This window comes from Aulonocara sp. 'chitande type north' Nkhata Bay, linkage group LG2 (assembly GCF_057382095.1).
Source record: "Aulonocara sp. 'chitande type north' Nkhata Bay isolate Kocher_YH1m ecotype deep benthic linkage group LG2, A_spYH_male_GT1.1, whole genome shotgun sequence".
NCBI classification, from domain to species: Eukaryota; Metazoa; Chordata; class Actinopteri; order Cichliformes; family Cichlidae; genus Aulonocara; species Aulonocara sp. 'chitande type north' Nkhata Bay.
Window position 1 is genome coordinate 25,258,469 of NC_141345.1, and position 21,567 is coordinate 25,280,035.

Here is a 21,567-nt window from a genome sequence, read left to right on the forward strand (position 1 = left end):
GAAGAATTTGGAACGTTTTTGTTTTTTTTGTCAGGAAAACCCGGAATGCCTTCATCACCATTATGTTTCACCGTATTTGAGACGTGCATAAATGGACGTTGAGCACAAAGCTAACAAATTCTGGGCAAAGGTTAAAAATCCATATTCAGGAGTTCTCCCCCTGGCAACCTTGTGAGCACTGGCAGGTCATCCACCTGTGCTCACAATCTTTCACCACTTTCTCATCCTTCCCCTTTTCTCAATACCTCTTTTCATCCTAGTAAGTCCTCCTTTTTTCACCGCAGCTCACCCTTTAAAAAAAACATCCCTGAGGTCCACCCCTCTTTCTATTCTTTCTTCTCTCCAGCCTCGCAGTCTCTCTGTCATCCCTTTTTTGTTAAATCTGGCTGTTCGTCCCCAGTGTTCCCCTCCCTGGAGTTTCCAGCTCTATCTCCCTGTGTGTGAGATCAGTGAACAGGCTGTTGTAACAAGCTGTTGAATAATGTAAGCACAGGGCTATAGGCCAGAGTTTCATTTAACCCTTTGATCTCTGATCACACAGTGGGTGAGGTGGACACATCGTAAATGACAGCTCGACAGCAGGGAAAAGCATCCTGGAGGCCGTTTTGCTTCTGTCTTCCTTCAGCCCTTAACTGAAGGCTAAAGTTTCCCCATCCGGGTTTCATTGGCAGTGTCTTTGTAAGCAGAAACACAGTGAGCGTCCTTAGCCTTAGTTATCTTAACATTGATGTATAATTAAAGGGTTAGAAAAGGCAATGCTGAATAATTGATATTGGAGCAAAGATGTCGTGGCATCCTGAACCTCATTGTGCTCAGTGTTTTAACTTGCAGTGCAGATAAAAGATTTACCAGTTTGCTTTCTGGTCATCTACTTCAGCTAGCAGTGTTTCATTGTGGTCAATGCTACACTGTGACTGAGGAGCTACATATATATATATATATATATATATATATATATATAGATGTACTTTTAGGTTTCAAAACAAGGCCACGGAGTGAAAAGTAAAGCATTACCAATTTTTATCAATCAGCTGACCAAGTCATACGTTTCTAATTCAGAAAGAGAAAGTATTAAGAACATATGGTCACGTTAACCCTTTGTAATCAATACGATTCCTCTCACCTTAAGTGCTTCTACTTAGCTTTTGAGCACCATATCTTGAAGCTTGGGTGTATTGATCTGCCCAGCTGATTGGAAGTTTTCCTTTAGGAGCTATAGTATAGCAGTGGGACTACAAGTGGATGGATCAGTTTACTCCTTCTTACCCCCACTTCCGTCACCACACCTGCCACAGCTAGCAAGAACACACACAAACGGCCCATCTGCGCGTGCAAATCCTCGTGTGTCAGTGCAAGAGGCTGCTTGTGTGCTCAGGAGAGCACACGTCTGAGAGGCGTATTAAATGAGAAATGTGTTACATAGGGTTTATGGTGGCGGCGTGTGCTTGAACCGCATTGACTTGAGCAGCTGCTGGGCCTTATTATGGATCCGTGGCAGGAGACAGATTTTAGATTTTTACAGGGCTAACACACTATATGACAGTCTGCTTTTCCGATTGAGTGCTAGAACCCATAACCCACTGCCGATCAACATCCACGCACTCGTGCAGAAACGTGCACACTTTTACACCCATAAACAACAACAGCAATATACACTCCATTAAATGGTCAAACAGTAGATATGCATGTCTATATAGGATGCTGTTTATCCACAGGTCTGGCAGTGTCTCTCTTCCCACTTACATATGTCTACTTTTCTCTGATTCTCTTCTTTTATCTAACAGATGCTAAAATATAGTTTGGATTTTTAAAGGTGTTCTGGGATTGACCTCGTGCGTAGCCTCAAGCCTCCCCCTTTTGTAAACTGATATACCTCATGTGTGCGTGCGCGTGCAGGCGTGGTGTCACAGTCGGATACACAGCAGCTGTGGAGGAGGCGGTGAAGAGGGGAAATGGGAATAGCCAGCACAGTAGACAGAGCCCAGATAGACCTGTCAGCTCTGTGACACCCACACATGGCTCAGGCTCTCCTCTGGGATGAGACCAGAGCAAGGGAAAGGAAGCGTGACAGGGTGCAGGTAGAGCCGTAAAGCCACGGCAGAGGTGTGGTACGCGCTGCGTAAATTCTTGCTCCCTTTTGTTCACACAGATCAACAGATTCACAAAAATAAGAAGGGTTTAACTACATGAGTGCTAAATATTTTTAGCTTAAGTCTGCAGTCAGCGGTTACAAGCTAATGTTGGGACTGCACATATAGCTGTGAACAGTAAGTTGCACAGCTACCGCAAGTTTGGAGTCCTGCAACTAATTCTGCGTTGCACAGAGGTCTGGAAGCTGGCTTAGCCACTTTAATAAAATAACATAGCTGTGTTAAAGCCACTCCTGTGTAGCTGTTGGCCTGTGTTTGGGATTTATGTCTTGCTGAAATCAAAACCTTCTCTTTATAGTTTCATAACAGAGATTCCCATAGTTCGTTTTTCCCCTTCTTTTGTTGTTGAATTTATTTTACCTTTACCAAATTATGCTGCAAGGAAGCCCCTCCAAGCATGATTCTGCAGGAACCAGGCTTTGTGGATGAAGGATGAGTTATGATGACATCACACTGTTTGGTTTACACCAAACATAGCATTTAGTGTGATAGAAGGGGGGGGGGGGGAGCAAAGCTCATTTTTCTCCTTATTCCAAAAACTATTTCAGCTTTGTTCCAAATTCTCCCACATGCCTTCTGGCAAACGCTAGCTGAGATGGCATCAGTTTTTTTAACAGTGATTTCTCTCTTTTTCAGTCTACCAGAAAACTAGCTGGTAAATCACCCGGGCAACTGTACATTGTCTCTCATCTCTCAGCCATGGAGGCTTGTAGGTTCTTCAAAGTTGCTGCAGACCTCTCGCTTGGCTTCAAAGTAGTGTCCTCCAATGCAGAGATGCTCAGTTTTTGAAGATGGCCATGAATTAAAGTTTTTCAATCACTGGATGGCTTATATAGACGTATTTAGTATTTCCACTGCTGCTTACCATTTAGTATGTAACACTGCCGGGATTTTTTCTCCCCGGTCCAAAACATGTAACCATTGTGAGAGCTTTTACATTAATATTGACATATGGAGCTAATGCAAAAAAAAGGTCGTGGAATTGCATTCAAATGAACTGCTCACATTTGGTCCTTTTTTCTTCTTCTTTCAATTAAGAAACAAGCAGAGACACTCGTGCTGCCACGTTGGAAAAGCTGGAAGTATCGCTGAGCTTGACTGCGGTCGTGTTTTTTCAAACCGCGGCTGTGGAAGAAAGAATTAGAGAGAAAGAGAGAGGAGAGGAAAAAAAAGTCTCAGGCTCAGTTTCAAGCAACACATAGGATTTGTAATAAGATTCACGACTGGGCCTACAATCCGGTGTGTAGTTATTGTTACTGCGATAAGCCAATCACGAGGCTGAGTGTTTCTCTGCAGTTGGATGTGTCAAGTGTGCGCTGTTTGTTTATGTAAAACATACTGTAGACAAATTTCCACTTCCTTCCATTTATCTGCTGTTCTTGATTGTGCGCTGAAAGCAAGCTGATGATTATGAGTGTGTTTTCTTACGGGGGTGTGGGTGGGATCATATCTGTTTGATCTTGCAGGCAAAAATATGGGCAGCACAACAGAATCTCATCTCTTGTGTCAGCTATTCTTCCGCGCTGCGATATTCTCATGGGAACGCGTTTCTGCTGCGCGAATCACAGACAGATCAGTGCGGGCCGGTTCTTATCTGGACATGAAGGACGGGAAGATGGAAGAGGGAAGGTGTAAAAGTGAGGGAGAGGAAAGGAGACGAGAGAGAGGAAGAGATCCTCTGGGAATCATAATACCTGAAATTTGGGTGGGAGGGCGGCGGCTCTTGAATCTAGCCCATCATCATTTCATAAGCAGGTATTTTACTTGCCCCCCTTTTTTTTGCAGGCCGGGATGCAAGCTCACCTCGGCTGCGTTCCCTCTGTTTCCCCTCAGATTGAGCAGATTAGACAGTTATGTTGTTTATGCGAGTGCCACGACTCGTGTAACAGCCTGCCTGGAGATTTTGTTATTAGTTTGATCGCTTTCTTTTCTATTCGTCTGCGGCCATCATGCGCGTTGTTGCCGTTTGATAGCATCTCTGGTTCATGTCAGGTCAGCAGATCTCTTATTGCTGTTCTGCTGCAGGTGGGGAGGTCCTAATAAAACCGTTGTGCTTCAGTCAGACATTCTGCGGGGCACTACGTAGGGTTTTCTCAGCTGAATGGGCATTTGATCAGCAGACCCTGCAGCATCAAACCACGCTGACACTTAAGTGCTGTTGTCTCTACGTTCCCCTTCCACTCAGGAACCCCCGACTCTCACACTCACATTCACGGAGACGTGCGTTATTCGCGAACAGTGCGACTTTCACCTCTGAGTGATGTGTATTGTCTGCATAAAGAGAGACCCATCAGGGATCTTCAGTTCCCGATGGAGACATCAGGCTGCCCGCCATGCTCTCTTGTCCTTCACTAGCATCCTGAGATGACAGTAGATAAACAATGGGAACAAACAGGCACTCCCACCAGCATTGATCTGGCTGGCTCACCCCTCCCTGCTTTCACCAACAACGCCACATTGATTCCACCTACACTCAATTTATATGAAAGCCCCCCCACACCCCCACCCCCAGCCCACCTCCCTTTTCTACCAGGACTGACAAAAATGATAAATGACCAACCCCTTCCTCCCTCTTCCGCCACCTCCCTCTGCCTCACGTTGGCTGTCCGAGGCTCTACAAACCTATTTTCTACCCTCAGAAATCCAATAGAGTGTGCTTGCCTTTTTTCCCCTTTCTCTGAAGTGTAGTTTTTGCCGGTGTGCGGGTTGTTCACCACCTTTGCAGTAATTTCCACACATAAACATGTCACTGGGTATAATTTCAACCCTGCAGGACGCCCATATCCGTGATGTCAGAGCATTAAGGAAGACAAATGAAGGAAATTAATATGCATTTTCAATGGCAGACGCCGTAGGATCGCTTTACCCTGCGGCTAATGCCTCTGATAGTCTGCTGTGTCACTTAAAGAAGTAATCATATGCACAGTTTCCAAAATGATGTCAATTATTTTCTTCTCTTTGGCTTAATCAGACCGTCGTCTCATTATGTAATTATTATCTGGTTAATTTGTCCCCTGTGTAAATCGCACGATCGAGTTTGTGGTTCGACTGTCCATCTTAATACACGTTCAGCTTTTTATACATATTCTTTTTCTGATCCAGTGTCCCCCTATGCCTGTAAATGGGACACGGAGCGTCTATAAATAGATATACTGTGGCACCGAGCTGCTGGTGTGTGCGCGTGTGTGTACTGCTTTTCACATGTTCCGTGGAAGTGATCGAGGCCATTGATGAGGATGCCGGTTCCACTCTCGGCCCCTCCATCCTGCTGCCCAGGGGTGCAATACCATTTCACATCTCACTTAGACCCTTCCCTAATGATCCTTCTCCGCTCAGCCACAGTTTTCCCATGGCTCCCAACTCCGCACTGCTTTTCCCACTGTGAGGTGATCCATTTTACACTTCCCTCTGCTCTCAGATACCCACTGGAAAACTAAAGGAAGGTGGCAGCCAGGTTTGTGAGCCTCCAAGATGAAAATGACTCACGAGTGCCATGTATAATTTATTCCCTGCTCCTCCTGTTTCTTATTCATTTCGGTCTTAATCATTCTCACATATTATAAATGTGTAATCATGCCATTATGCCAACGCCTACTTAGGTTGTCTCCCTTGACGATGATGTTTGTGTTGATGGGATCTGATGTGATTTCTTAAATATAGAAGTCTGAGGGCAGGGTTACCGTCTTCCCATTCTCTCGATAATTGCTCCTAGGTAAAGATTCCACTACCTCGTGCGCATTTGAAGATAATTCCCTCCTTGTCCCGTTACTATGTCAAAGAATAGCATTGCAATCATTTCAATTATGACAGCGCTGGGATCGAGGTCATCGAGTGGGGCCTTGAGAAGTAATTGGAAGGGCATGGGCGAACCGAGGAAAGGCATTTTTCTTCTGCGAAATTGCCTCAGTCTTGGGGACAGTAAATTGAGGTGCTGAAAAATGATGTGATAATTCAGCCACATGGTTTGGTAAGGGGAAATTGTCTGAAAGGCACTTTCTGGAGAATTAGAAGGCAAAACTACATTTCCCTCCCGAGTCCTCTGTCCTTCACGCAGTGGCATGAAATGAATTGATGAGACGGAGGGAGAGGGAAGTGTCGGTGTAAATGTTTGCAGCTAAAATGAAGCTGCCTGCTCGCGCATTCAGATTGGCTGAAGGGTGAGAGGCGGTAGCCCGAGCGAGGATACGGTACTCCGCTCCACACTATTTCACGGCCTAAGCCTTTAATCGCAGCAGCTACAATGAATGCATAAAATGGAATTCAAATTTCAGATTGATTGATTTTATATTGATGAATGCCAAGGCTGGCTTAAGGGGAAAAAGAACTGTGACTGTGGCTTTTTTTAAACGTAACCTCTTTAAGAAGGCGAGTCCTTGCTGCTCTCATGTGCCCGTTTGTTGCTTTTAGATGTGCTTCAAAAGAAATATGAAAAATTCTTGCTTTTTGAAGTTTAATCTCTCTTAAGAAAGGGTAGGAGGCAGAATGCAAATGTGGAAATTTGCTCCGGCTTTGCTATTTACTGCTTGAGACTTGGGCATCTTGTAGCCGCGGACAGTCAGCATTTCGAAAATGTCAGGCTTTTGAGTGAGCCTTCTGAGCGAGCGTCGTGGACATCTCAGTTCTCAAATCAAAAACATGGCTGCCATCCCAGCCTCCCTCCCAATGTACTGTCAAAACTTCACCATAGTGGCTCTATTGTGTCTCATTTCTTAATCCCTTCAAGGTATCTCACACAGTAACAGAGCTGCCATAAGCACATTTGGTGCTGTTTGCAGATTAACAGGATTACAGATTATGGATTACACTAGCGTCATTCTTACCCATTTAACCTTGACGCATGCCCCGCTGAAAAATTTCAGGCCTTTGCAAACACAAGACCAAGTTCAGTGTTAGTGTTTGAACACGATACTTGGCAGTGTTGTCCAGGACTGAACGCAAACAAGCCTATCTACTATTGGAGTGTCTTGTGTGTGTTTGCGTATGTGGTCACACCAGCAGCCCTTCGATGAGGGTCCTATGGATTAGCGCCCTCACTGTTTTTCCTTCGCCACAGCTTCCATGCCTTTGAACGCAACCCAACTCCAGCGTTTCCATGGGAAACGTGCAGTTGCCAAGTCCTGTGGCGATTGAGCGCTGAGGGTCATCGTTTATTTCTGTCTGACAGGAGCAAAGGGGGCAGATTGGAGAGGGGACAGCAGGGGGGGAGAAGAGGGGGAACTGTTGGGTCCTGAGGGGATGTGGAGGGCCTAAATCTCCTTTAAAAGTTTATTTGTCCAAGGGATCACCTACGGCGGAGTCTGACACTGGTTTGTTGGTGTTAATGTACCGACTGTCCTCGCAAATCCCTCAGACACTTAGTCGTATTCACACTTTAAAAGAAGTGCAGCAGCAGTGTCGGGGAGGGAGGGGAGGGGGCAAAAAAGGGGGGGAGACGTGTGAAGCCGCATATGGTCGACCGTAGCGTTGTTTTTCCAGAGAGTTGTTACAGCTGAGGACTAGCCTCCATCCCCCTGCTCCTCTTTGTCTCTCATTAATCTAGCACTATGGCTCTGGCTTGTTTCCAGCGATGTAGAGCGAGCAGGTTTAAGTGACCACCCACCCTGAGGAAAAGCATCAGTCTGCCCCCGGTGTCACCTGCTAGTGTTTCTGCCTACATTTCACTCTGTCGCCTCGTGTCTATCAGCCGCTCTAAAATAATGAACAAAGTGCTTTAATTGTAGTTTTCGAAGCGTCGGGATTGATGGTTATACTTTGGGATGAATCTCTCGCTAATTTCTCTTGTCTTGTACGAGTTGATCAACTTGTCCTTTCATTTGCTATTGTCTTTCATTTTTTCCTTTCTTACTACTCTGGTCTGCCACCTCTATTTAGGGAGGCTTTAGTCCACATGTGCAATTACAGAGTTCATATTTGGTCTGAGCTCTTTCCATCACCAAGAATGAAAAGGTTGGCTATGGGATCTGCGTTAGTCTCCTACTGCCGCTCCTTTATGCATGAGTTAGGACTCTGGCAGACTGGAACACCGTGGTGTCTGTGAACCCTTTTGGCTTCTCTTCACCTTACCCAATATGTCTGCTGGCTATACCTATCATCAGCTTCTGCAAAGCATGAAATATTCATGTCCCCCTTGCTTTCTCCCTCTGCATTTTTGAATCTATTATTTTGAAGAAAGGAGCACAGGCACGTTTCCAGCTCTATCTCGGCCTCTTCCAAGGTATACGTAGCACATTAGGTGAGATGGGCATGCAGACATTTTGAGATCCATTAGCCATTATTCGGTTTAGGTGCTTTATCTTCAGCCCCATCATGGTCTAATGTATTGTACTCTCTATTTAACGGGTCTGACCTCACTGCTTCGCACTCAAGGCCTTGAGATTTCCCTTTATTTGTGTCTGCTTCTCTCACTCCGCCTCTCAGGCCTTCTCTTTCTCTCTGCCTTCTTCCTTTCTTCAGCTGTAGCTCACTGCATCGCAGTGTGAAGGTCAACATTGGGAGGCGGTCATCTCTACTGTGATTTGGGCAAGAAATGTGGTTTCCTGTGAGTCTGCTCAGTCTTTCCGCGCTGCCATTAGATCTGCTTCCAAGCCATGTTAACAGTGTCATTAAAGTCACAGCAGTGCTTATTGTCTCCCTGCAGACACGGCCAAAGATAGCATGTCTTCAGTCTGATTACACATTAACAGGAATTGACTTTAATATAGCTCTGATCGGGGCAGGCCACTATGGCTGGAAATGGAGAAATCTGAAAATATATACATCATTAGAAGGTTTATCATTTGGGGAGGAAACATTTTACTAATTAGCGTTCAACCAAACCGGTTAGGATTAATTTGTTTCTCTTTTTTGTTTCTTCCTGTTTTAAAAACAAATCTTTTGGCATTTGACTATTCGTCAGAACAAAATAAATCTTTAGTGTCCATGTTCTTAATAGACCACTATAAATGTGTTACTTTGTTGTTAAATCTACATTGTTGTTTCTCTTATCACAAATATTCTTGTGTATTTCAATGTTTCTTCCTGCATATCTGCTGACATACGCTCACCGGCCAGTTCATTAGGTACACGTTGGACCCCCTTTTGCCTTTAAAACTGGAAGCACTCCTCAGAGATTTTGGTCCATATTGACATGACAGCATCACACAGCTGCTGCTGAATTGTCAGCTGCACGTCCGCGATATAAATCTTGTAATGTAGATTCCTCCACATCCCAGAGGTGCTTTATTGGATTGACAATCTGGTAATTGTAGGGGTCATTTGAGTACAGTGAACTCATTGTCATGTTCAAGAAAGCAGTTTGAGATGATTTGAACTTTGTGAAATGGTGTCTTATCTTGCTTAAAGCAGCCATAAGTAGACTGCTTCACTATGCATAAAGGGATGGACATGGTTGGCAACAATACTGCCAAGAAAATAATCCCACACTTTTACTGCAATCAGCAGCCTGAACCAATACAAGGCATATATCCGTGCTTTTATGTTGTTTATGCCAAATTCTGACCCCACAATCTGAATGCTGCTGCAGAAATCAAGACTCATTTTTTTCTGTTCTTGTCTGATATGATTGATACCCGTTGTGGTCTTCTGCTGCTGTCGCCCATCTGCTTCCAGGTTGGATGTGTTGTGTATTCATCGATCTTCCTCTGCATACCTTTGTTGTAACAAGCAGTTATTTAAGTTGCTGTTCCCATCTTATCAGCTCACAGCAGCCTGGCCATTCTCCTCTGACCTCTGGCATCATGGCATTTTTCTCCCAGAGAGCTGCCACTCACTGGATATATTCTCTGTAAACTCTAGCGATGGTTGTGCGGGAAATTTCCAGTAGATCAGCAGTTTCTGAAATACTCAGACCAGCCCATCTGGCACCAACAACCATACCACATTTAAAGTAACTTAAATCACCTTTCTTCTCCATTTCAATAGTAAGTTTGAACTTCAGCCGGTATTCGCAATCATGCCTCTATGCTCATTGAACAAAACAACTTAGAGCTAGCTGCTTATTTAGTTTAATGTCCAATAGTACATTAAACTAAATAAGGTGAGCATATGCCAAAAGGCATATGCTCACATATTTAAAAGGAGGAAAACTATAAACTTACTATAATTTAAAACTAGGAACTCACTGTGGTGAGGTGAAAAGATACTACAACAGAGGACAAGGGGGGACAGCAAGTATATCTACACAGGAGGGTGATGGGGGGAGTGGAAACAGCTGCGGAGAATGAGACACCGTTAAACCAAATCACAGTGAACAAGACAAAGGAAGCAAAAGTAAAAACAAAGCACCAGGACTACAAACTCTCAAAGTAAAACAGGAACTGATGACTTAATGAGGAAAACATCATACACGAGACATGAATAAACTAAATGCAAGAGGCTTGACACGGGAGGGAGGAAAAGAGAACTAGACTAAATTCGCTAGGAGAAGGAATACAAGACATAATCTAAACCTCACACAACCCTGAGATCTCAATATATATCGAGTAAATAAACAAAACTAGAAAGTCCAAAAACTCAAATGCTGGGAAAACAAACCCATGACCATAAAACCATAACACATCATCGTGATACAATTTTAAGATCAAGTGAATAAGGTTTGTTGATTAATATTCTGGTCCTCATTATTGGAGCCATGTAGATTTCTGAAGCATCTTGACGCTGAGAAATCTAAAAAGAAAACTGTGCTTCTTTACAGTGGTAATAGTTGTCACCCTGGTCATGTCCTCTGCTTCACTGTTTCCATCAGGAGTCACTTCCTGTGGCTAATCATACTTTGATATGCTGTGGCACGAACCCTGGCTCCATAAGAAAGGAACAAACAAGGTACCCGGGGATCTTCAAGCAACCAGCTCTGTTGGTTTTTGTCTGCACCGCTGTGATATATTCTCTGAACACCCACTGTTTTTTTTCACGGCCTCTCTTTACATTAGTCTCTGCATCCCCATGAAGGGAGAAGTTGGACACGACTCAGAGAAAAAAGACGTGCAATTTCTTCCACAGATCTTGCAGGAGGCAGATTTAAGGCATCCTGTTAAGCTTAGCTGGAAGGATAGCCGGGGCAGAGACACTTGCCAGACCTTGATTCTCATTAAAAGGACACCGGATGCACTTGATTTTCTCCACTTTGGAATTCCGTTTGAGCCGAGCTCAGCGCGGCCACTTGTGTATTTTTGACGTTACTGCTTACTTTTAATTAAACCTAGGTTTATCGGGTTACCAATAAACCCTTTAATGGCATTATTACATCTACTTTATGTCCTTTGTGTCTTGCTGGGTTTCGTGGTCACTGTTTAATGTCTTCGGGTTGAGGGGTATGTGTCTCTAATGCAGCATCTATGGTTTTTACACAGGGATGTGTGCACGCTGCAATAGCTCTCCCGCTTAATGGTCAGACCATTTTCCATGCAAAGGTAATGATGCTCCATCTCATTTCTCCACCAGGAGACTTAATGGAGAAATGATGTTTTTGTAAGTGACTCGCTCATACCATTCTCATGCTGGATGCTTTACTTTTCACACTTGGCTTGATGGAGGTTGCCTAAAGGGCTGGTATATTATGTTAGGTCTGCTGAGGGTATGGAAATGTATATAGAGTGTGATAAGGGATTTTTTCCAAGAGTAAAGGATCCTTTTGTTGCCAGGTCTGTCTGTCACTCCCATCCACTCCTCTGCTCTTGGATCGCTTCCCTTCCATCGGCTTGTTTTTCCTTTCTTCTCTCCGTTTAGGTTCCGATACTGTGCGGATTTGAGAGAAATAGAAGGCGAATGTCCCCATGGGTGATGGCTTCACTTGCACGCAGTCACACAATTCTGAGCTGAACTGGGAATTGGCTCACCCTGAAGCTTTGTCACTCAAATTTTGCCTATTGATTGTGTGGAGGCTGCGTGAGCGGGTGATTTGTGTGTGTGTGTGTGTGTTATGTTTGCACACACAGGGGTTAGGCGTGTGTGTGTGTGTGTGTAGGGGAAAACTGGCAGCTCTTACTTTGTGTAGGTGAATGCAAGGACTACTTTGGAGCGAACTTTTGGAGTGCTGGCACTGCCAGTATGCAACATCTCCCACACACGGCTAATCCCACTCAACAAAAGAACGTGATATGCTGTTTGTTCTATAGGAGCTGATGCTTGTGCTGTTAGATTTTAACGCTATTTCCTTCTGTCTTGCCGTTTTTCTAGGTCAGGAGATTTAATCCTGGGGGAATGCTGTTGAGATGACCTGCGTGGCCTTTGTTTCCTCAAGAGATTATTCTCCAATCAAAAGAGTGGAGCAAAATCGAGCCAGGACATGCTTGACAGGTTTACATGATGGACAGGTGATGGAGTCTTCCATCATCTTTCTCCACCAGTGACTCGGCCTGCCAGCTCTCCCCGCGAGGCATAAGTGTGTACCAGCAGTCCAAGGCCCCTTATTTGTTTGCCATGGTGACATAAGCAGTGCTGCAATATGAGGGAGAACCAAAACCGCCTCATTTCTTTCTCCAGTAGCTCCTGCAGCTGCTATCTTAATGCTTCTTATATTTAGCTCCATAACAAGGCTGACCTTGCTCTGAGAATCCCCTGCTCGCTGTCCTCTATCCACACCGAGAGAGAGACTGTCCCCCAAGGTGTGCTGCTGAGCCGGCGCGGCAGAGCGGTGTGGCGTGAGACGATGCTGGGATGTGTGACCCGCCTCCGTCGGCAGGTCCGTCTCCTCCCCCTGCAGACCTCGCTGATACTTCTCTTCCTCTTCTGCACCGTCAGCGTCTTCATCTCAGCCTACTTCCTATATGGCGTCAAGCGGGAGCTGGAGCCATCAGGAGGGGGTGTATCCGGAGCCGAGGGAGCATCCGCCGACACCGATGACCCAAGGGTCACTCCATCCCGACTGCTGCCTTTGCGGCCTGTCTCAGGGGGCCCTGGGGCAGATCCCGGAGGGACAAGGACAGAACCTGTTGTCCTGGTGTTTGTGGAAAGCCAATATTCTCAACTGGGGCAGGAGATTGTGGCCATTTTGGAGTCTGGCCGATTCAGGTACCGGACTGAAATCTCTCCTGGCAAAGGGGACATGCCCACATTGACGGACAAAGAAAAGGGGCGTTTTACACTTGTTATTTATGAGAACATTCTCAAGTATGTCAACTTGGACGCCTGGAACCGAGAGCTGCTGGACAAATACTGTGTGGAATATGGAGTAGGCATCATTGGCTTCTTCAAGGTTAGGACAACACCACACTCCTTCTGCCTCCCCCCTTTCTCTCCCCTCTCTCACTCACACCTTCTGCCCTGTCCATCTGGCTCCACCGTCTCTAAGGAGATGGGATTCACAGAGTTGGAAAGACCTGCCTGGTTCAATATCACTCTGTCCCACGGCAGTGTCTTCTGTCTCTCTTATGTTCTCTGTATCAATGTTTTTCTTTATTCTGCAATCTGGCCTTCTTCTCTTTTCTTCCTCAGTGTCTTATTTCTCTGCTTTGTTTTAATCTACACATGCATTCCCCAGCCTCCTTCTCCCTCTGTGTTTCTCTCATGCTCTCTCCTTTTTCCTCTAGATCAGTAAATCCGTAGATGCTTATGTTTGCCCAAGGCCAGCTTTTTTCTTCTTCTAAGGTGTTATGGTTTTAATCACCATTTCTGAGCCGTGTACAGAATATCTAGAGATGTAGAAGAAATTTTAGGCAGGTCATGGTTTCCTGGCAGAATTTACCACAAGGAGAAAGAGAAAGCAACCAGTACACTTACACATCTGCATGATTGATGTCGTTGTCCCGTTTTGGCCTTTCCTTGATGGATATCAGCGAGTTTGTTACATACACATGAAGTCCACTACAGACGCAGATGCATTGCTTCTAATTAGACTCCAGCTGTACAACAGTGGACTTGCATCTGCTCTGCATCTGTAATTAGCTTTGGCTACTTTTTTCATGTAGCCCTACAAAGTTTATTTGGATTATTTGTGATTTACAACTCTGTGTTGTTTACAGTTAAAACTCTACAGGGTTCACATGACCGTGAACACGAGTAGCATGTCTCCAGAGTTTTGCACACTGTAGAATTTCCCGTATAGCAAACATGATATGGTATGTTTTTGGTCATGTGTAGTCTGTGCAGAATAAAATAGTTGTTTTTTTAAATGAAATAAAATATTTCGACTGATATAGTGGCTGATATTAGCCATTTGCCAATATATCGATATTGTTTTCTCATATTAATAAAGACTCATAAATAACTACATCTAACAACTGTTAGGGAAATCATAAAAATTCTGTGTATTAGTGAGGCTTCATCTCCTTCATAAAGCACGCCTGATATATGGAAAAGGAAATTGATGTTGCATGTGTGCTTGTTTATTTTTCTACATATTAGGTGCTGATAAGATAAAATACAAAGAAAAATAAATACAATTAGATAGTTAAGCATTGCAATAGTTGTTATCTACAGCCTCGGGGTAATTTAACTCCAAATGATGCGGGGCAAAAGAAGCCAGAATGAACGAATGGTTAAAGAAAATCAGCTGATTTGTTTTTTATTAGATTTTTAAAACTACTAAATATGATCAGAGATGTAACGTATAGTTTGCACACATGAATGGGAAAAACGGTGACTTGACACCACGCAGTTTGTGTTAGTGTCAACTTTTCTCGCTAACACCCACGCGCTGTTTTGTATTTCTAAAGGAAGACTTAAGTTGTGCAACATGAAGTGACTGTAAGTAATCATACAGCAAATCAAGCGAATACACTTTTTGTCACGTGTAGTCTGCGGAGAATAAAATGCTCCTTTTCAATGAAATTCGAGCTTGACTGAAATGTTGGCCAAGTTTTCTGCCCTGTCGGCATCGGCCACGAACACAACGGCAAACGGCTGATTGGAGCAGAGTCGGGCGGAGCGTAAACGAGTAATCCACGACATAAACAAGATTATATTTAAATGGTTTCCTTATGGTTTGTTAATAGGGACTCATAAATGACTGCACATACCAAACGTTAGGGAAAGGCGTTTATATTTTGTGCATCTAAAAGAAAAAAAAATCTGACTTTTAAATCACCAAATATTTGTAATTTTGTCAATCTCAAAAATCTAATGTCAGACAGGCTCTAAATGCAGTCTACCTCACAGAGCAGGCCTAATTTGTAATTAGTATTTGTATCACTTTCTTCATATTAGTTTCTGATAAGATGTGATGAAAAGAAAAATCAATTAGATGACATGGGTAATCACTTTATTTACATCCACAGCCTCGAGGTAAATGAGTGTAACAAATGAACGTTTCTTTAGATATAATCACCATCATGTGGACACTGCACAGTGTATATTAGTGTTAATGTTTCTAACTAACACCCAAACACTGTGTTGAAATTCTAAGGAAGAGTTATGTTGAAGTGCAAGATGAAGTAAGAGAGAATCAGGGAATGGCAAGTTTTGGCGGGGAAATTTCATTAAGCCTTTGCTGAAGTCTCAGTCTCAGAGTCTTTGAGAACACAGCAGGAGGTTATTCATTTTGACTGCAATCTCAGGGCATAGCAGATTGAGCATAGCAGGTAGAAGCTGCCTCATGCCTTCACGTTTGAGCAGACCTGACATTCCTTATTTCACACATGACTGGAGAAATTGGGGAATTATTTCCAATGCATTTCTGTCTTCATCACTCCAGTGTATGATGAATCTGTGTGATTTCTCTCTCGTCTCTGTCTCTCTGTGTTGATCAGGCCAATGAAAACAGCCTGCTCAGTGCACAGCTGAAAGGCTTCCCCCTCTTTCTTCACTCTAACCTGGGTCTGAAGGACTGCACGGTCAACCCCAAGTCCCCGCTTCTCTTTATCACTCGATCTGGGCAGCCGCTGCCAGGTCCTCTCCCCGGAGATGACTGGACCGTCTTTCAGTCCAACCACTCGACATACGAACCCGTGTTACTGGCCAAGACCCAATCAGCTGAGAGCGTCGCGTCGATGGGGCAGAATGCTGCTCTGTTGCCGTCAGTGGTGCAGGACCTGGGGCTTCACGACGGCATCCAGAGGGTCTTGTTCGGCAACAATCTGGCTTTCTGGCTGCACAAGCTGGTGTTTGTGGACGCTGTGGCCTTTTTGACAGGGAAGCGACTCTCGCTTTCTCTGGAGCGCTACATCCTTGTGGATATAGATGACATCTTTGTGGGCAGAGAGGGTACCCGCATGAAGGTGCCTGACGTAAAGGTGAGTTTGTGTTTCAAAGTGCTAAAAAAAGAAAAACATCTTCTCAGAATAGTAACTGAACCCACTTATCTATTCATCAGCCGCTGTTTTTCAACAGCCCTTTGCTGGAAAATAAAAAATTGCCTCACACATAGCATGTTCTACCCTCTGCCAGTCATACAGAAACCCCTTCTTCTCACTCCTCTACTCCTTTTGAATGCATTCGTCCCAGTAGGCTGCTCAAAGCTGACAGGCCCCACTGCTCACACTGTCACAGAAGCTCCACAGCAATGAATATTTCAGGGGCCCAGAGACATACAAAGAATGTTGAAAAGCTCCTTGCTTGCGTCCCCTCAGAGCAGAACAGGCTCGCCTCACATGTGGAGGCAGAGGGTATGAGAAAAAGTTATGGAAGAGGCATCAAGGCCCCCCTCACTGGCAGCGCAGCAGCTAGCTTTTAGAGACGCATCACACCCTGACATGATGGAGAAATCTGAGCGAGAGAGAGGGGGTGTGCACTGGGAGCCTCATCCAGCACGGAGATCAAATGAAACAAACACCCGAATCAGAGGAGAGCAAAATATCAAACAGAATGGAGGAGAGGAGTGAGGCAACTGGGAGTGGATGCTGGATGTTTACCGAAAGAAACTTTCAGAATAAAATATGCATGTGGGCACAAGACCGAACGGGTGTTCGCGCTTTCTCATTAATGCGCTCGTGCACCGGTTTCAGCGCATCGTGTATTGACTCACCCTCCTCTCCTCCTACTGTTTCAGGCCCTGCTGGAGACACAGAGGGAGCTGCGCACCCATGTGCCCAACTTCACCTTCAATCTGGGCTTCTCAGGGAAATTCTTTCACGCTGGTGAGATGCAACCCGACGAGAACTTTTGCCAGTTGCTGAGATAAACTAAAATAAATAAAACTTCAAGCTGGTGAAGTCGTGATTCATATTCTTTAATTTTGCTTCTCCTCTCTGTCCTCTCTGTCATGCCCTGACTTTGTCCATTTCCTGCTTCTCATTTCTCAAATGCTTCCTTCTAATATTTGAACTCTGTCTCTCCCTTTGCCTTGCTGACTTTCATTTCCTCTCCCTGTCATCACTCGCTCCATTTTACCTTTGCCTCTTCTTTGTCATCTCCCATTTTTATATCTTCAATTTCCTCATAACCCACCGCCCCTCATTTTTGCGCTAACCCCGTTCATCTCCCTCCATCTCCCCCTCTTCCTTTCCCATGCTATTCTCTCTTACGTCCAGGATCTGATGAGGAGGACCTGGGAGATGACCTGCTGCTTTCCTATGTGAAGGATTTCTGGTGGTTTCCTCACATGTGGAGCCACATGCAGCCCCATCTATTTCATAACCAGTCCGTGCTGGCCGAGCAGATGTTGCTCAACAAGAAATTTGCCATGGTGAGTCAGCTTGGGGGTAAAGGTCACATCGCTGTTTTGAGTAAACACAGTGATCGGCCTTATCTTTTGCATATCCTGCTGTTTTGATTTAAATAGGCAGTCTCGGACGAGCTGGTGACGTTTTTGCAAGTAAAAAAACCCAAAAACAATAAAGATTGAAGCTCACTTCAGTTAGCGGCACACGTGCCTCGAGCAGCTGTTTTGTCTGTAATACAAAAGGGCATCTGGTGCATCTGTGCCTGTAGCCAAAAAAAAGTCTTGCGTTGTTTTGATTAAGAATGCAAAACTAGTGCAATTTTAATCAGATGTGAAGATTCGGACCTGCATGTCTTCTGTGCAAGAAGACGCTGTGGAAGTAGGCTTGCTGAGGCGTCGTTCGGCTCTTATCTAATATCTCGCTGTGGCTGCTCTTTCCTTCCTCACTGCTCGCTCACTCACTCCTCAAACAGAGACGCATAAAAATGAACTTGTTCAAAAAGAATGATTTCCATCTCCACTAACAATGTTAGCACGTGCGACGCATCTTCTATGACCCCTTTAACAGTTAAAAAACAAGTCTAAGATTTAACTGCACAGCAGCAACGGGAAATTATAGGTTTGGTATTCAATTCAATTTTATTTATATAGCGCCAAATCACAACAAAAGTCGCCTCAAGGCGCTTCATAGAGCTCTTAAATGGTGTAATATGAGCAACAGAACAGCGAGCCCGTTATTAGTTGCATAAATTTGCACACGCTGCATTGTTTTCCTGTGAATTCCGTCTGCTTATACAGTCAGTGTGAATACAGCAAAGAAAACGCAGACACCCTTTTCAAATTCAGACAATTCTCAATATCCCCAGAGCTTGACGGGTGTCGTTAAACCTCGACTCGTTTTCTTTTTCATCCCCAGGAGCAGGGGATCCCCACTAACATGGGCTACGCGGTGGCTCCTCACCACTCGGGCGTTTACCCTGTGCACATACAGCTGTACGACGCCTGGAAGAAGGTGTGGGGCATCAAGGTGACCAGCACAGAAGAGTACCCACATCTAAAACCTGCTCGCTTCCGGCGAGGTTTCATCCATAGCGGCATCAGTGTAAGGCAACTTTTCATACACCCAGGCATTCGAAAAAGCCTCGTTATCTTCTTACCTCTGGCTTGTTAGCTTTCTCTCCACTTGGCTTCTCAACATCCATTACCTTCTGAGCCAATAATCCCTTTCAGGGGGCTCTTCTACTATTTATCTTCTACTATTTACATACTTTATCACTCCCCCCTCCTCCTTCAGTTCTTTTATATTTATTCCTCTCTTATGACCAACTCTCTTTTCAACCTGTTCTTTTGCCCCTCATCTACTGCTCTCAGCGTGCCCGCTTTTCCTAGATGATAATTGTGATGACAGTGTTATTATTTTCCATCTTTGGAATCAGGAGTCCTGCAAAAGGCCAGTCCTGCTTGGTTGTATTTCCTATCGAGTGCCAAATGATAATGTAGTCAAGTGAACCAGTCTTGCATGAGACACCTGTCTAGGTTGCGCTGCCTAGGAGGCCTCAGCAGCATAATGGAGACTGACATCCTTGGCAACAGCATAGCGAGTGTCTGCATACAGCAATCATTGAAATGTCAGCACTCCCTCCTCAAAAAAAAAAACCAGAAAGAAAAATACACTTGACTTTATTCAGCTTCGGATCCGAGTTGGTGCTGAAGAGAGCAAAATTAAAGATGAATAGAATACATTCAGGAGGTTTTAAAAGGTGGGTGGGTGAAGGGGGGATCTTATCCATTTCTTTCCCAGGTTGACCTTCACTGCTGATAAGAGGCAGTGCAGCCTCAGTCCAGTTGCTTTGTAGTGCTGGCATTCAGTCAGCCTGTGTGGTCCCACAGTTCTGTTCCTGTCCTTGAGATAGAGCAGTCTGAATGGACAGTCTCCACTGCTTACTGATGATTGATATTCAGTTCCCCTGACACTCCAAACTGTAAACGCATTTCCATGAATTTCCATATAGACTCGGAGTGAATAAGAGGTTTGCCTTGGCTAGATGAGCTGCATAATATGAATGTTATTGGAAGCAAACAATGTGTGGGGTAACTGCTTGGAGTACTGACAGCTTCGCTCTGCTCTCAGCGGAGGGCTGATGGTGTGTATTTATTTGTGACAATGCACTTCTCATGATCCTTTTTTTTTTTTTAACGTGAGTGTGTAACTTCATTCCCTTTTTGTTTCCTCGCTCTTGGTTTGGTGACTTTGTGTTTTTGTTCGTGTCGCAGGTGCTGCCCAGACAGACCTGTGGTCTTTTCACGCACACTATCTTCTACAAAGATTACCCGGGCAGTCCGAATGAGCTGGACAAGCTCATCAATGGTGGAGAGCTCTTCCTCACTGTTCTTCTGAACCCCGTGAGTCAATTACACATCCGCACAGCACCTCGATAGTCTTGCGAGCTTGGAAAAGCCGTTTTACTGATGGTGTAAATTGAAATTTAAACGAGGGACGGGACAATGACTAGTCGGTGAGTCACACAGGGATGTCTGCATCAAGCGCACTCTTTTTTTTTTACTCTGCTGCGAAAGCTTCTGTCGCTGGAGCAAAAACAGTGTTGAGAATTCGTTGTGTTTGTCAGCATGTTTTGTTTGAGATGATATAAATTGAGAACTGGGGCAGCATGCTCTAATATTTAAAGTCTATTATACTGTATAGTGATAGTAATGAATGTCAGAGTCATTCATCTGTGATTAATATGTTTATTTTTATTTTTTTAATAATGTAGTGCAAAAGTCTCGAACCACCCCTCATTTCTTTATATTTTGCTAGGAAAATGCAGTAAAGCATAAATGGAAAATAGTATCCGGGGCAAAACCACAGTTTGTACAATTTGAAAACATGCGGAGGTCAAATTTTAGACTGACCACATCAGGCAAAACATTGTTAGGCAAGCTCTGTTGTCATCTTTTTTTATGTAGTTTTCAGGAAAAGCTCCCCAGGCTTCTCGAAAGACATTCAAAGCTCATTTTGGGGTGTTGGCTGTGTTTTGCTATGTCCTTTGTTAAGATGTTCCCACACTGTTTCAATAATATTGAGGTCTGGACCAATCCATGACTGATAGTGCTGCATTTTTTTGTTTTTGTTTTTCTGACCGTTTACTGCATTGGTCCATTCGTTTGCGTTTCTTGTCATGCTGAAAAGGGAAGCTGTTGCCAATCAGATGCTTTCTGGATGCTATCACATGGTGGATCCAAATCTGTCGATACATTTCTGTGTTCATAGTTCACTTTTGACAAGAGCCCAGCCCCTCGAACCATGACAGAGTCTCCATTGTGTTGGGCTCCTGACCCCCTCCGTACGTCTCAAGAGTGATTTGAAATTAAAAAAAATTATGTTTCAGTTCATCACCCTGTAAGACCTTTTGTCACCTTTTTTCAGTTCAGTTCTTGGGTAATTTTGCTTACCATTTTTGCTTACCACTTCTTCTTTTGTCTTTCAGTTATCTAGTTTCCTTAAACTGTTTTGTTATGTTTTGCTTTGGGGTTTTCAAAGAACACACTGTACACTGTGGTGAGGTATGCCGATAGCTCTTTGGAAATCACATTTGTGTTGCAAGAATACTATTTTACATGTGTAAAACTCTTTTATCTTGCACATTTTTGCACAAAGTAACAAAGTGCCTGAAGATGCACTTCAAAACTGCTAAGTTGCCTTATGTTATGTGTAGGCTCGACTGGTTCATCACTTGAGTTCGGGGCCTTTTTGTGCTTGAATGATTCATAGGTCAGTGTTTAGTGTCATTCCTCTGAGAACATTCCTCTGATAATGGTAAGAAAAAGTGAAAGACCTTCATAAAACCTTGCAATGAAATCTGGCTACTTGGAAGCAAAATATTT

General features: G+C 44.2%; 1 protein-coding gene across 2 annotated transcripts in view; it reads left to right on the top strand.

Moving 5' to 3' along the window:
- Nucleotides 1-21,567, top strand: part of LOC147337910 (bifunctional heparan sulfate N-deacetylase/N-sulfotransferase 1-like) — a 49,994-nt gene that overhangs the window by 21,701 nt on the left and 6,726 nt on the right. For both annotated transcript variants that reach the window (XM_086312728.1, XM_086312718.1), the window contains exons 2-7: nt 12,324-13,341; nt 15,833-16,315; nt 17,071-17,158; nt 17,552-17,706; nt 18,599-18,784; nt 19,957-20,085. In XM_086312728.1, coding sequence (XP_086168854.1) covers nt 12,796-13,341; nt 15,833-16,315; nt 17,071-17,158; nt 17,552-17,706; nt 18,599-18,784; nt 19,957-20,085 — 1,587 coding nt within the window. In that variant the 5' untranslated portion in view covers nt 12,324-12,795. The remainder of the gene's footprint in view (nt 1-12,323; nt 13,342-15,832; nt 16,316-17,070; nt 17,159-17,551; nt 17,707-18,598; nt 18,785-19,956; nt 20,086-21,567) is intronic.